Source organism: Pseudomassariella vexata, assembly GCF_002105095.1.
Source record: "Pseudomassariella vexata strain CBS 129021 chromosome Unknown BCR38scaffold_9, whole genome shotgun sequence".
Lineage (NCBI taxonomy): Eukaryota > Fungi > Ascomycota > Sordariomycetes > Amphisphaeriales > Pseudomassariaceae > Pseudomassariella > Pseudomassariella vexata.
In genome coordinates this window covers 522,040-537,183 of record NW_024467964.1, presented here as the reverse complement: position 1 = coordinate 537,183, position 15,144 = coordinate 522,040, and the positions used below count along the sequence as shown (strand labels likewise).

General features: G+C 52.2%; 6 protein-coding genes across 6 annotated transcripts; 2 read left to right on the top strand and 4 right to left on the bottom strand.

Moving 5' to 3' along the window:
- Positions 1-106: 106 nt before the first annotated feature.
- BCR38DRAFT_466914 (proliferating cell nuclear antigen) lies at positions 107-1,645 on the bottom strand. The gene is made up of 4 exons (XM_040862733.1): positions 1,379-1,645; positions 890-1,319; positions 542-831; positions 107-478 (listed from the first exon to the last, which is right to left on the bottom strand). Exons 1-4 carry the CDS (start codon positions 1,418-1,420, stop codon positions 461-463), a joined length of 780 nt encoding a protein of 259 aa, XP_040714024.1. The 5' UTR covers positions 1,421-1,645; the 3' UTR covers positions 107-460.
- A 499-nt stretch (positions 1,646-2,144) lies between these two features.
- On the bottom strand, positions 2,145-4,657 carry BCR38DRAFT_234386 (Mysoin-binding motif of peroxisomes-domain-containing protein). The gene is made up of 4 exons (XM_040854343.1): positions 4,306-4,657; positions 3,533-4,211; positions 3,008-3,471; positions 2,145-2,957 (listed from the first exon to the last, which is right to left on the bottom strand). Exons 1-4 carry the CDS (start codon positions 4,397-4,399, stop codon positions 2,281-2,283), a joined length of 1,914 nt encoding a protein of 637 aa, XP_040714023.1. The 5' UTR covers positions 4,400-4,657; the 3' UTR covers positions 2,145-2,280.
- Positions 4,658-5,080: 423 nt separating this feature from the next.
- BCR38DRAFT_234393 (Rab5-interacting protein-domain-containing protein) lies at positions 5,081-5,820 on the top strand. The gene is made up of 2 exons (XM_040854344.1): positions 5,081-5,319; positions 5,393-5,820. Exons 1-2 carry the CDS (start codon positions 5,254-5,256, stop codon positions 5,681-5,683), a joined length of 357 nt encoding a protein of 118 aa, XP_040714022.1. The 5' UTR covers positions 5,081-5,253; the 3' UTR covers positions 5,684-5,820.
- An 8-nt stretch (positions 5,821-5,828) lies between these two features.
- On the bottom strand, positions 5,829-9,051 carry BCR38DRAFT_437738 (elongation factor Tu GTP binding domain-containing protein). Its single transcript, XM_040860542.1, has one exon. It carries the CDS (start codon positions 8,567-8,569, stop codon positions 5,957-5,959), a length of 2,613 nt encoding a protein of 870 aa, XP_040714021.1. The 5' UTR covers positions 8,570-9,051; the 3' UTR covers positions 5,829-5,956.
- An 836-nt stretch (positions 9,052-9,887) lies between these two features.
- BCR38DRAFT_486455 (uncharacterized protein) lies at positions 9,888-11,271 on the top strand (the record flags this gene model as incomplete). The annotated part of the gene is made up of 2 exons (XM_040864032.1): positions 9,888-11,144; positions 11,212-11,271. The coding sequence occupies 2 exons, from the start codon at positions 9,888-9,890 to the stop codon at positions 11,269-11,271; spliced, it is 1,317 nt and encodes a 438-aa protein (XP_040714020.1).
- A 376-nt stretch (positions 11,272-11,647) lies between these two features.
- On the bottom strand, positions 11,648-15,138 carry BCR38DRAFT_410624 (P-loop containing nucleoside triphosphate hydrolase protein; the record flags this gene model as incomplete). Its single annotated transcript, XM_040858486.1, has 6 exons — positions 11,648-11,671; positions 11,717-14,019; positions 14,355-14,501; positions 14,607-14,665; positions 14,713-14,834; positions 14,929-15,138. The coding sequence occupies 6 exons, from the start codon at positions 15,136-15,138 to the stop codon at positions 11,648-11,650; spliced, it is 2,865 nt and encodes a 954-aa protein (XP_040714019.1).
- Between the last annotated feature and the right edge of the window lie 6 nt (positions 15,139-15,144).

The window sequence follows — 15,144 nt, the reverse complement described above, 5'->3', positions numbered from 1 at the left end:
AGTCAGCTATCTTGGACAGATCCGATAAGGAAACCCGCAACAGTCTTCACGCGCCGCAATCGCAAGTGCCACAGAAACCCGTCACATTGAGGATGGAGAGTAGTCGCAGTCTTCTTTTTTTTTTTTTGGTCCCATTTGGAAGGGTCCTCGACCCCGCCAAACTCTGCGAAACCCCGCACTAACGCTTTCTAGAAGGGCGCATGGCATGGCACGGCACAGATCAACAATTGGTAGAAGTTGGATGGTGTATCTCATTATTGGCCTGTATCGTGTCTCGACAATATGCGAGATCATATGTCTTGGGAAATCCCAATGGGAAGAAGACATGTGCCTGTAGCAAATGGTTAGTTCTTTTCCGTACCATATCCACAATGTAGGCCATAACGCTAGGTAGCCGCGCGCCCCTTATGCCAGCAAAATTGGTATTATCTTGTGATATTTGTGAATCCTCCACCGCGCTCTACTCCTCGTCTCCAATCTGGTGTGCTTGGTTAGCATGATGGTCCCAAGATGGGTTGGAGATAGCCGGAGAAATGCATACCTTGGGCGCAAGGTAGAAGCGCAGATAACTACCGCCCTCCATGGCGTATTCGACCAAGAGCGGTACTTCATTAGAGATGTGCAGCTTGACAGTTTTGGACAGGTTTTGGGCTTTGCAGAAGTTCACGAGATACTTGAGCGAGAAGGTGAGCGAGACGGGCTCTGTCAGCGCGATCTCGATGTTGTTCTCCTTGTTCTCAACGTCCTGGACGGTGCGCAGCGTTATGGAACCGTTGCCAATATCGCCATTGCAAGCGAACTTAATGCCATCCTTGCCTGCCTCGATTGTGACTTGGGTGCTTGGGTTAGCGGTGTACGCGTTATCTAGAAAGTGCGGTCAGCTACTTACCAGATTCAGACATGGCCATCAGGTCTGTGCAGATGCGCTTGAACTCAGCGCTGGGCATGGAGATGGTGGCAGAGTAGTCGGTGTCGGGGATGCCGAGGTGCTCCTGGTCGATGTCCATGAGCTTGAGGTCGTACTCGCTGATGCGGTCCTTGTCGCTGCTCTCGAAGGTAAGGTTGAGCGAGTCGGGGGCGTCTTCGGCCTTGAGCGTCAAGATATCCTCGTTCTGGGCGGCGCGTAGCACCTTGGTGAGCGAGACGAGGTTCAGACCAATGGCGATGTTGCGGTCACATCGGAATGGGTTGAAGCTCTCAGCCTTCAGCATCATGGACACAAGCGCTACGTGCGAGTTGTCCATGGCCTGCAGCGCAATGCCCGAGTCGTTACAGTCGAAGTTGCAGTCCTGCACCAGGTCCTTGATGGCATCCACCACCTGTATCGTCAGCACGCCATCGTGACGGCATTGGTTGCAGGGAAACTGGGCGGCCTCACCTTCTTCAGGAGCTGCGCCTGCTCAAGTCTGGCTTCCAACATGGTGGCGGCTGTGGTGGTAGATGGAGGATTAATATGATTTCAAGGACAACACCGAGATGAGATGCACTGGAAGGAGGAGGGTATGTATCGCCAAAAGGGTGGAAGAAGTGTTGCGTTTGTTGCTTCGACAGTGTTACCTTGGAGGAGAAGGAGCTGGAGAAGCCCAAGTGGGATGAAATAGATCGCGAGTCGACGGGTGGGCTAGACGCGTTAATTAGATGCAGCCTTTTAGGACGCGAAATGCTCGCGAAGCTGCCTTCATAAATTGCATAACGCCTTACATAAATAAGCCTTGTCATATTAAATCTACAAGTGCATCTTGCACCAAATTTCGATATATATCTATATATAGTTGGTCATCTTTGGCAATCTAAAGAACAACGTGGCATATAACCTCAGCTAACGTAAGGCTCCTTGGGTGTATACTCAGTTCAAAAATTGGACCTTGTTGTTGCATTGTTGCAAACGCACTTCATCTTTTCCCTTTCAAAGAGTTTGCACCGTCATTCGTATGACCCAGACAACAAACCCTTTCAAGTGATGAGCACAACCCCATGCCATAAGAATAAGTGTCCTGATATGTTTTAATCATTTGGTTATGTACAAAAAAAACATTAGATTTAGCGACAGCGACTTTTTGAATAACCCATAGAATATGCAATCCGTCATTCCCCTAGAAGATGCCTGATAAAGGCTACGCCAAAACTCAAGTCAACGCCAAACCAAAAACACCAATTCTATACCCTATCGCGCCATAAGCCAATCCATGGGAACCTTTATACCCCATCCGTAATACATTAGGAAAGCCGTTGTGAAGCTGCGGCATTTGTAGGCCGCGGTAAGCCCGCGGATGGGATACATTACACCGCGGGCGTCCTCGTCAGGTTCGGCATGGACTGGCGAGCTTTCTTCCGGTTGTCCAGGACGTTCTTCAGCTCCCCTAATACGTAACCATTGATTGGGGGCCTCTCCTTGGCTGTTTCTCTAGCCTCTCGGTCTGCCTTGACCTTGGCGATTCTCTCGGCGCGAGACATGAGGCTCCGCGGTTTCTCTTGCAAGGCGATAGCTTCGAAGACGATTTCGGGTTGCGGCAGGCTTACGGGACTGCTGGGGTCGACTGAGCTAGGCGGGGAAGAGCCTCCGTTGAGAGCCTTGAGAGCATCTTCTCGGCCACCCTCTTCAGACACGGACGCCATCTCGCTAGAACTGATGGGAGACATGATGAAGCTCCTGGACGATACCCGTCGCTCGGCTTTGTTCATGCCTACTGATAAGCCTGCTTTGCCTGCTTCCCATTCATCCATCAAAGCGCGTAGATCTTTGCCTATAGTTTCGTATTGGGCCATGAACATGGTGCCAAGGCCCGATAAGTCGTCGGACGTGGAGATGATCTCGGTCGACTCCTCCGCCAGAAGAGCCATTTTAGCTTGCAAGCTACGAATACTCATATTCATACTTCCAATCTTCCGCACCTGCATCCGCCAGTTTTTGTGTTCTGGGGTTTGCGGAAGTTTTGGAGATGTTATATTCGCGAATGCTAGATCAATCAGCTTGGCTCGTCGCTCCGGTCTGTGCAAGAAAACTTACTCTCGTCATTCAAAAGCATCTTCTTGATGTTGCAGCAAGCCGTCCGGGTCACCTCGTTGGCTCGGCGAAGACTCTCCAACGCGAGCGTAAAGGTGAAGAACTCAGCCTCGGTACTCTTCCCGTCTATCGCAATCAAGCCGAGCAGCATCATCTTGCGGAGTTCCTGGACCACATGGTGAAATTCTCTGATCTCGTAGGTTTTCCACGGCTGCTCCGGGTCGCATTGCTGTAGACTTTCGAGTGCTTCCTCCACCATCGTCTTGGAGAAGCCGTAGAATGCGTCGAGTTGCATCAACTCGTCCTCGTTGGAGAGCTCTCGGATCTTCTCCGCCATCCCGTGGAAAGTAACGCCGGCATGCTTAAGCTCGTGAAGCAGAGCTTTCCTCGTCTTCACGCTCTTAAGACTTTGTCCGTTGGCCACGGTCTGGTCTTCGAAACGACTGACGGGTGGTAGCGGCAGAGAGCTACGTCATGGTTAGCCCAGTGCCCCTTTCACCCAAAGCTGCCCTGCATATCCGTACTCACATTCGGTAACCTCGGGCGATGAGCTCCACTTCCATAATGAAATTACAAGCCGCACCGGCGGCGCTGTCAAACTCCTCCGAAAGCTGACTAAAAGCGTTCGCCTGCGCCGCTGTCTGTTCTGTAATGTATTCGAGCCATTGACGTCGCATATACACCCTAGTAATTAAGACGACCAACAGAACCAAGACGGCCGCTACGATGGCCCGCCATAATGTTATCCTCAAGACACCGCCGACAAAGAACCAACGACAGAGGCAGGCGAAACCGAGACCGAGGGCAGCGGCGACAATGGCGCCATTGGCTGACCACGGACTGCTGTAGATGTTGTTTTCATCAATGGCTCCCGGCACTATTATCGGCAGGGATACCCCAGTAAGGGGCCCAAATGAGGGCTCCGGCGTCAATAGCCGTGATGTGGTGATGGTGTGTTTGAGCACCTCGAGGAATTTCTTGGCCTTGCGACTGTCGACCGTCTTGTTTACGACTTTCTGTACGTCGTTGGCGACTTTCGGAATATGTATACTCAGGCGGTTCCGTATATTCCTTGCTGTCACCGTGCCCCTCGGAGCGAAGCTGAGGGGCGGACTGCTCGGAGGAGACGAGGGCGGCGTGTGCATCGAGGCGCCAGACGGGCGCCTACTGCGATCAGGCTCCTCATCATAGGTGCCGATTCCGGTGCCTATAGCAAAGATGCGGGTTAGATATCGCGGAGCCATAGTTTGTCATGCGATGGTATGTCAAGTGGCGGCGGCGTGTAGGGTGGTGTAGTATACCTTCGAGGACGTCGCCGTTAAACAACTGGTCATGAGGGCCGCCAGGCTGCATAAAAGGATCCATGTAATTGCGGTGTCGCACGACGGGTGGCATCCATCTGCCGCCACGATATTGTCTTGTCTTTGCGATAGTCGTACGTTGTTACGGTTAATGATCGAGGTTCGGGGGCGAAAATGGAAAAACTGATGCGGAAAGGACCAAAGAGATATAAGTCATTAAAGAGCGAAAGTAGTTGGTGGGCTGTGTAGTTTGCGAGCACCACTAGGTGTCGGAGTTGAATCAGGGAGGAATAAGGGTATGGCAGACGGTGACGCCAAAGAGGCATTATGGCCCGGCTCAACATTCAAGTAATGTCCGAGATAACCTTTCTGCACCAAAATGCTAAAGAACAGCTATCCCAGCGCCGACTTGGCCTTAGCGTCTTTGAATGATCCCCAGGTCGTCACAATGCAATGCATATTGCTTGGGTGGGAATCTGATCTCCTGTTGCTGGGGGAGTGCTATTGCCCATTTCCTTTGCAGTGGGGAGGCCCTTGTTACGAGTGATACCTTGCTCAGGAACGGGTTGCGGAATTGCGGCTCGTTTTGGCAGATCAAATGAAACGAAACAATGCGTAAGCAAAGCCCATGCTACTTTCGAAAGCCTGACTTGTTTGGGAACAAGTTATCGCAGCCGGGTCCGACTTGCTGCAGGGGTTGGTCCGTCAGCACTACCCACGAGCTGGCGGGTAATCCCAGCCGTTTGGTCGTCAAGCCACCGTGCTTTGAGCTCCCTCAGTGCGTGCGGCCGGTCAAGTATAGAGCGAACTTACACATGTCAAAAGACGAACCATCTTGATGTTCCCGCCTGTCCATTCGTGTTCCGAGACCCGAAAAAGGACCAAGCAACTGCCCCCTACTGTCAGACAGCTCAGACAACTCGATCGATCGTCAGACCGCTTGCAGCCATGCCTACCGAACGCGAGTTCCAAGTCGCGCCCATCGTGCCGGAGTCGGTGATGCACAACACCAAGGTTGGAGCGCCCCACGCACAGGGACAATGAAACTGGCTTCTAAAACAGCAATGGCTGACTGAGATAACTGCAGGCGCTATCAAATCTCCAGAGCCTGACGGCGTCCATCTTTGGCGTTGCCGCCGGCATCCTGGGGCTCGAGTCCTACAATGGCTTCCTGTTTTACTTCGTGTTCACCCTCCTGACGACCGTCCTCTTCTACGCCTTCCGTGTCGCGCCAACGTCACTCAAGTCGGGCCTGGGCATGTTCGACACCAGCAGATACTACAGGACACAATATGAGTTCTGGACTGGTGGCATATTCGGGGGTCTTGCTGGGTATATCCTGACTTGGACCTTGTTTTACGGATTGATACGCGCATGATGGCGACGGCTTGCGCCACGGGGCTACAGGCGGCATTGGTATGGTGTTATGGTGTTATGATGTTATGGTATCTGTTTTCTTGGACTGGTATGGCACTTGTTATGAGCAAAATACACCCATTTGGAGATAATGTCAATGGTGAACCACCCAGTTGGTTGGCCGTCTCTATTTCGCTGTATGCTACCGCTATTCAGTGCTGTCTATAAGAAAAACTTATTACTACATTGTCCTTAGGCCAGGCCGCCATCTTTGTGACCCGCTTGGTTGACGTGATCAGCCCACAACCTCAGTTACCTTGCCCACAAATCCGTCTAATCCCGAACCGTCTTTGCTCCCTCCTTCCATAAGAACTACCCGCGAACCCAACTCAATCCATTCTCTACTCGTCATAAGCTCAAGCGAAACTGTGTACTCAATGTCAAAATCGTCAACATCAGCTTCAGACTGTGCTCTACCAAGATCAATACTATCAGCCATGTTAAATACGTCATCGTGATCCTCGGAGGCAACTCTGCGAGTATCCAAACGCGAGTGCTGGCGGACGATGTGGAGTATCCGTGCAGCCGCGCGAACCGTGGCTACGTAGACGTTGACGAGGTTTCCAATTTGCAGAGACTTGACGTTCATATCGTTGAATGTCGCAGTAAAGCCTGTAGCAGCCTGTAGGGTGAGGCCAGTATCTAGCATATGCTGGCTAGGGATAGCCAGTACTTGTCCTTTGCGGATATGCCGACTTGATGGTTTCACCCTTTCGAACAATGCGTCATCAATGCCCGATGTCTCCTCAAACGGTTCATCGAAAGCAACCTGGATGGTCCCCGCCTGACCGGCTTCCATAGTTCTCACGGGCAAGCGCAAGTTGCGAATGTTCATAATCGTTGCATTGTGCCACTCCCCATGGATGGTGGAGGCCGATACCGCATTTCGGGCTGCCCACGGATGCGATAGGGACAAGCCACGACCAGGTGAAGGATGGTCTCGGGGCACAAGCCCTCGCACATCTTCATCTTCCTCGGCAGGGAAGGGGCCGAACACAACCTTGTCGCCGATAGACAGCCTGCCGAAGCGCAGATACCCAGCGACTACAGTAGCACTTCCGTCGGCGCCATGAATCGACGAGTCCTGTGTGCGGAACGATTTTAAGTCGAACTTGTCATCGATATGGAAGAGCGACGCCGGCTGCTCCGGGTTGAGTGCCTGGCCCACATAGTCTCGCGCAGTTGGCGGAGGCGGCATGGGCAAGCTGCGCAAGAGGGCATGAGTCAAACCAATACCCTGCCCCGACACGGCACTGGTCAACACTACTGGAACGACAGAGAGCATATTTCCCGACCGTTGGATAGCATCGGTGATCTCCATGGTAACTTTCTCCTGGCTTGTAGGGGGTATGTGCGTCAGGTCGGCGCTGTCGGTCTGCGTCGACACGAGCAACTTGGGCGTCCTCTGCGCGGCTTTTATCTTAGAAAAGATCGAGCTCAAGGTGCTTCTTAGGGTTACTTTGGTCGCTAAGTCATATTTGGTTATGACAATGACCATGGGAATCTCTAGTCGCACGCACAAGTCAAGATGGGACATGGCAAGGTCGGCGGCCCCAGCAAGATCAAGGTCATCAGGGGTACCCGACAACGAGTGAGCACCACGGGATGCTCCAGCGATTTCGTTGCCAGCAATACAAAGGAGCGTCCAGTGTGGTGCCCATCCCACAAGCCCACGCAGGATAGTCCTTCGATATCGAAGATGGCCAGCAGAGTCCGAGAAGAATACCAAGCGACCATCTTCCGAATGATCATGTATATCCGTCCACGTATTTATGCCCATGCCGACATAGTTGAATATTCTGTTGTCCTTGTATCCGATGAGCTCTTGGGCCACGGATGATGTTTGGCCGGACACTCTCTCATGACGGTGCTTGAGCAGATCGATTCTACTACTCCCACGGCCATTATCCAATGTACCGTTTGCAAGAGTGCCAAGCAGTGTCGTTTTGCCCGACGTGGTTGGCCCAATTAGAGAGACACGTAACTGCTCCGTTTTCGAGGCACGTCTTTCTGGAACAGGGGTCAATGAGCCGTTGGGTAACGAGCCCTGAGCAGAGACGGCGTCCTGATCCTTCTGCGGTTCTAGGATTGGGGTGACGAGGGCTTCTGCTACCCACAAATCTCCTTGTAGCACTTTGCCGATCGGGATGCCCTTGGAACCAGACGATTCAACCCATTCGCAATTCCCAACCGTCTTCATCCGTTGCACTTCCACACGGCACCCCAAACTAGCCGCCATGACCTTCAAAGTTGTCATACTCTCGTCCATCTCTTCCTTAGTCAATCCAACGAACGTCCCATCGTCCGACACCCCTATCTCGTACAGTGCGCCGTTTGACTCCTCCAGGCCCGGAAGCAGCTGCTGAGGTTTGACCAAATCCTCCATATCGTCACTGTCCTCTGGCAGCTTGGGAATGACAAGCTGCCCTTTCCCTGTGGAGTGATGTGGTGACGACTGCTGCAGTCTCCAGAGCAACTGAGTGGTCAGTTGCTGAAGGCGGTTCTGTCGTGTCTGCGCTGAGGAGGCCAACGGCACATTAGTTGGCCTGGTTGATTTCATTGGCCGAGCTGAGTTGGACTGCGGCGAGCCTGAGCCCTTTGAAGTTGTACTCATGAATGCATATGCTCTGCGGGCCCGCAGAAGAAGATGCAGCTTGTACTCAATGGGACCTTCTTGCGGCTCTGCCTCAAGCCTATACAGCTTGGGCTCATTGGCTTGGACTGACTCATTACCATAGCCGACTTGGTCAGTGGCTTCTGAGGCTGACTTCTTCGCCGTTTCCTCTGAAGCTAGCCAGGGTGACGACACCCGCGGAGGGTTATCGTCAAAAGTGAATATAGATGTCATGTTGAGGCTTATGACTGTTCGAGTCGAAAAGCCTCGTGGTATCCCTAAAGTCCCACCTACCCCGTTTTCCAAAAGGCTGGGTATGAATATACAATAGAGTTACCAATAGAAAATATACGTTGTGGCGGGTCGGTACTATAGTCGGTGTAAGGGTACTAAACACGTTTCTTTTTGTTTGGTTGCTATTGCATAGGCTCGTCGTATTCGTGGCATCATTTTTGTGACTTTCTAAGCTGAGCTGCTCTAGGACAAATGAAGTGGCCAACTAGTGTGAGAAGAGGTGGACGAAGTTCAGAAGTGGTGATGACTCCTGCGCAGGAACACCTAGGTCTGCATGGTCGGTGTTGAGGGTGAATTGCGATGATGTAGGTCCAAGGTGATGCTGTATTACTAGAGGGTTGAGAGAGAGGGGATGCGTATTTGAGAATGCAAATAGCGAAACTTTTATTTGGCTTATGAGATGCGCGATGAGTGAGTTGACCCGTTAGAGGTGCGGGTTCAGGGGTTCAGTACAAGTCGAACCAGACATTGGCACTACACAGACATGCCACCGCCTGTCAGCTGTCGGGCTACTACAATAAAGCCAGTTGGGCATGTACGGAGCCGAAGCTAGTTGCACGGTGAGGCAAGGTTGTAGTCCCGTTCACAACTTGGCTCAGCGGCCTCGGTACTGTGACGGTACCTACATAAACTAGGGAAACCGTATTGAATCAAATAGAGACGCCTTTCGATCAATCCACCATTGCCATGCGACCAAGATAAAAGAAATCCAGTCGCGGACAAGAGGTATGAGTTGTCATCACAATATCATTGCCAAACCTTTCGACTGAGGCACGGAAGAGAGCAGACCGTCCCAATCGATCGCCACTCCAGTGCTATTGCCGATAATTCAATTTGACTTTCCAGACAGCCCAATTTAATGCTTGCCACTGTCTGTGATACTGAAGTAATGATTGAGGCTGAGCGTGATTGACGCCCCAAAAAGTGATGTGGCCTCAACCTTGGAGCTTACGGATAGTAGGCTCAGCTGATCAGCGACTGACTGCAGCGATAAAGGAGTTCTAGGACCCTTGGAAGGACGGGTTGCCGTCGGCGATCAGTGGAGCGGCCAGCCGGTCCCTCTTTCTCGAAACGCACTTGACACTAAAAGCCCCATAACATTCATTTGAGCACTCACTTGATCTTTAAATCGAACCAAACATCCGCCTCTCGTATCAATATTTACCTTTCTTATTATTTAAGATCGCCAAAAGCCAGCATATCCATTTCGTTATTCACAACCCGCCTTCGATCGACCACCATTACGCCGTAACTGACAATGAAGAAATTCGGCTTCGGCAGCAAGAAGGAGAAGGGCGGCTCGCCAGCGTCGTCTGACAACCCCTATGCCCAACCTCAAGATGCCAACGACCCGTACGCCGGAGGCAAGCCCATGACGGGTCCACAAGCAGCATACAAGCAATACCAGCAAGCACCCATTGGAGGCGGGCTTCCCAGCGGCCCACGAGGCAGCGGTGGCCTCCCCGGTGGTCCAGGAGCTGCCCGAGGCGGTTATGGTGCGTCCTCGTTGAACCGCAACGGCAGCACTGCCTCGTCCGAGACCGCTCCTCCGCCATACAGCAACAACCAGTCCGCAGGCGGCTACGTCTCCGATCGCTACGGTGCCCAAGGCGGGTATGGCAGCAACCGATACGAGAAGTCCGGAGGCTACAGCACTGACGCGGGGGCAAGGGGCCCCGGAGGTTACGGTGGCCTCGGCCGAACCAACAGTGACGACACCGATGCGAACCGCGATGCCCTCTTTGCTGGCGCCAAGGATCGATATGCTACGAGACCACCGCCTGGACCGAGCGTACCAAGCACGGGAAGCGGGGGCTACGGTGCTTCTGGTGCCGCGTCTAGCTACGGCGGCTACGGCGAGCAGCGTGAACTCACTGCCGAGGAGCAAGAGGAAGCTGAGGTAGATGATGTCAAGCGCCAGATCAAAGAAATGAAGCTGGCATCTGCCAACTCGGCCGAAAACTCAGAACGCATTGCTGCCCAGGCCGTGGAGACGGCTCTGGGTACCTACGCAAGACTGGGTGCGCAGCACGAGCGTCTGAACTACACCGAGAGTCTCCTCGATAAAGCCAGCATTTCCACTCGCGAGGCCGAGGGCCAAACCAAGAAACTCAAGAGCCTGAACCGCAGCATGTTCGCGGTCCACGTGGACAACCCCTTCACCAAGAAGAAGCGTGAGACCGAGTTCGAGCAGAGGACGCTTGATCAACATCGAGCGGATCGAGACCTGCGCGAAACCACGCGCAAGGCGGGCTGGGAGGCAAACGCGCACATGGAAGCCGGTTTCAAGGAGATCGAGGGGTCCCGAAGCGTCAACAAGTGGGAGCGGGCCAGCGCAGCCGAGAAGAAGAAGTTTCAGTTTGAGGACGACTCGGAGGGTGACGAGGCCGAGGATCGCATCGATGATGCCATGGAGCGGACGGCCGGTCATGTCCACACACTTAATAGCGTGGCCAAGTTGATGGGCAAGGAAATCGATGCGCAGAATACTGTTATTGACAGTGTTGGCAACAAGGTAAGTTCACTGCTACATGCGCTCCTATACCCACCTATCGTTTTCAGTTTTGACTAACTTCAATCAGGCTACTACCCTTGACGACAGAGCCAAGCTGAACACCGAGAGGTTGCGGAGAATCCGATGATTGGAGCGGGTTTTGGCCATTCCGTTGCGTACGAAAATCGGATGTTGAATGTTGGCATAGACCTCCCTTAATGCGGGACAAATGGCGTTTCGGTGGACAGGACTTGATTGGTTACGAAAAAAGGTAGTTCTATAGAACTTCCGTTTGCAATCCTCCTTTCCTCGGACCCTGATCAATATTCTGGGCTTTCTTGGCTGGTGCTCGTACATCTTCATCTTCTATCATACTTTCACGGCCGCTGTGTGAATGAACACGATTGGACGGTATCCCCGAGTCCAGCCAAGCCAATCGCCCGCGAGACGTTACGAAAAACTTCAACCCAGGATGACACAGCCAGCGGCTTGTAGTTTGTACTACCATTATTGGCATTGTACAATCATCTTAAAGCCAAACCCACGCCCTAACTCAACAAATTTATAATCCAGTCCGCCTGTATAGCACTTACCTTCTTAGCATAGTTCTTCTGCGTAAACACATGCTCCAAAAACATGATGGCCTCCTTCTTCTGCCCGTGCAAAACACTCGAGGGGTGTATAGCCACGACGTGCTTTCCCTGAACCGTAACATAACTCCCATCCGGCGCCAACAACGCGCACTTGGTGACGAACCCCGTCATGAAGCACCGCAACAAGGACTCTGCGCGTTCGGGGGACAGGGGAATGAATGGTTGGGGATCCTGCGGCGGCTTCTCGAGGAGAATGTTCTCCTTGAGACACAGGCCGCGCAGCTGCTTGCGTATGTTCATCGCCTGCTTCATGTTGCGGATATTGACGCGCCGCTTCTTGCACCATTCGATGCGGTCCGTGTTTTCGGCGATGTATTGCTGCATCGTGGTGAGGTAAGTCAGGATGTCGCCCTCCCGGCGGTAGAGCTCTTTGCGAGTCTCTTCGGTCTCCTCTTGGATTTCTTCGGTGTGGAGTTGGAAGAAGATGTTCTCTCCTGATGTGATGCAGGAGATGACGTCGATCACCTCTAGGAGGCAGTCGAATTCGGGTTGGGAAGCTGCAAGAAGTACCCTGCCATAAGGTGCAGAAACCGGGAATAGAGCTATTTTCCTTCCGATTATTGTGATTTTGCCTTCATTGTCCAGTGCATCGAGCACATGGAGATGGATCAGCGCCTTCTTGACGGAATCATCATCAGGGAAGTCCATTAGAGGGAACGTCCGTACATCGTTGATGCCCCGAGCTTTCATCGTCAAAATCGCTCCCATGACATCGTTGCGCAGGATTTCAGGAAGGTCGGTGTCTTTCAGCCCCTCGTAAGTGTCGGCGGTATACAGCCGGAAGCATTTGCCAGCGCTCTCACGTCCCGCTCGTCCAGTCCTTTGCTTAGCGGAGGATTTAGAGATCGGCTTCGCTAGCAGCGATTCCATGCCCAGCTGCGAGCGGAATTGCTTGACCTTGGCTTTGCCCTGATCGATAACGTATCGAACTCCGGGGACGGTCACTGAAGTTTCTGCAATATTTGTCGCCAAAACCACCTTCCTTGTGAACTTTTTGGTGAGAGGCTGAAGAGCGGCTTGCTGCGCTTGTATGGAAAGCTGGCCATAAAGTGGGCACACCATCAATTTGGGCACATCTGAGGCCAAGGCCAAGCTGTATTCCTCCAGACGAGTCTGGGCCTCCTCGATATCTTCCTGACCTGTAAGGAAAGCCAAGATATCACCAGGAAGTGGCTCTTGCTCATGAAGTGTCGTGATTTGTTTGAAGAGTGCATCCTGAATATCTGGGACAGGTTTGTCCGTATGTTTAATCTCCACAGGGTATTGACGTCCTTTGATTAGAAGCAGTTGAAGTGCTTGATGGTGCACAGAGCCATCTGGATTTGGTACTGAGAAGAAATCTTGCAAGCGCTCCACGTCTGCTGTTGCACTCATGATCACAACCTTCAACGGAACACCACCGCGTCCGGCTTTGTCGCCCGTTATGATCTGCTTGAGGAAACCGGTGACCAAATCGACATCCACACTCCTTTCATGGATTTCATCGACAACGATGGCGCTGTATTCCCTCAGATTGGGGTCCCGTAGGAGTTCCTGAAGGAGCATGCCTTCGGTCAAGAATTTGATTTTGGTGCCTCGAGGGACGTTGTGGTCAAATCGGACTGAGTACCCAACATGGCCATCGCGTCTTCCATCCAGAGGCGTGCCCATCTCGCGAGCCACTCGATTAGCCAAAGTCGTAGCAGCAACTCGTCTTGGCTGAGTGATGGCAATCATGCCGCCGACCTTGACGCCCGGCTCCACCTCTTTTTTCCGACACCATTTCTCTTCACATAGAAACTGGGGAACCTGGGTGCTCTTTCCAGATCCAGTCTCTCCAACGACCAACAGAACATCATCGCCATCTTTTCTGATGCTTGAAGTGATTTCATTCCGATGGGCCCAGATCGGTAGTGCTTTCCTACCCTTCAGCATGGCATCATGTGACTGGCCTTTGGATGGGTTGGATTTCCGATCAGTCGCTCGTGGTGGTCTTCCTGGCTTCTGCGTGGGTTCTGGCTTTTTGGTCGCTTCTGCGTTGTGGTTGATTTCTGCACTTTGCGACTTCCCATCAGAGACTTCCTCTTCCCTGGGGGCTTCAGCAACCTTCGGTGCATTTACAGCAGCCACAGGCTTGGTGAGCTCTCCGGTGACCCTCGAAAACCCCAAGTCGACATATTTACCACCAATCTTAAAAAGGTGTTTATTGTCTTGTTTCCGTCTCTTGGGAGGCCGTTCGTCCGTCATGATAGCGTTGCTGGTGACTTGAAATCGTTCAATGAGGACGAACTAAAATTCAATAGCACATGGGTCTGGTGGAGTCGGAAATTTTCAGGAGAGCTGAAGTAGAGAGCTCATTGCGTGGCGGCCGGTCCAGCTGTCAGCCAGCTGTTTCTCAAAACTTTAGAATTCGACTTGCAGAGCTTCAAATGCGCTGGCATCGGAACTCACGAGACTGCATGTGGATAAATTCGTGGTAGATTCAGCATGTGTGATTAAAGTCAAGAACTTTCTTCAGGTCGACCACGTGGCCTGGATCGCGGGATATCTGAGATAGCTCCAGATCTAACTCATGTTCTAAGTACAGTTCATCACCTACTTTGCCCCTTATTAAACATCACCGTCGTGAGTTTACAGGAACCGACTTCACTCTGCCACGTTCGTATGCTATTCATTGATGTACACTGGGTGAATTTCCGACGTAGAAGCTGTTTCTGCACAATACGAAGCCCATCCTCGTTCATGTCTAGGGTATGTGAGTCGCCTCTGAATACAACTTCATCCTACAGTGCATATACATTGCTGTCTGCATTTACAACATAACGAGTTCAGTATTGTAGAACAAACGTACTAAGCCGCCTTGAACAACTAATCCTCCTCCTCTCCGCTATCTTGCTTCTCTCTAATCGCCTGCATCAATTCATACAATTGTGCAATTTGCTCGTCTAGTCGCATACATTAGTTCCACAGTCTGAATCCGCAAAGGAACGTAATTAAACAAACCACTCATCTTCTCAACCTTTCCCTGGTCAATCTTCTCACCCTTCCACGAGTCCCCCTCGATCTGTTGCGCATACAACTGCCACTCGGTCAAGAAACCTATCTATGCCGACTATGTTAGGCTCTCGTCTGGGGGCCGTTGTAACCAATTCTCATCAAGTTATCGTGCTTACTAAATGTGCTGGATTATCCACGTTCCTGTGGGCACGAAACTCGGATTTGACGTATTCATCTCCCAATAATCGCATTTCGGTGGGCAGATGGGTGCGATGTGCCCGTAATAAGCGGCGGTATAGGGGAATGGGAGGGAGCAGCGCCATGGGCGCTGGTCTTATGCCATTTGTTGCGGTGGCTGTCGCCAGTAATCTTAAGGAGGCTTTCATGGTGAT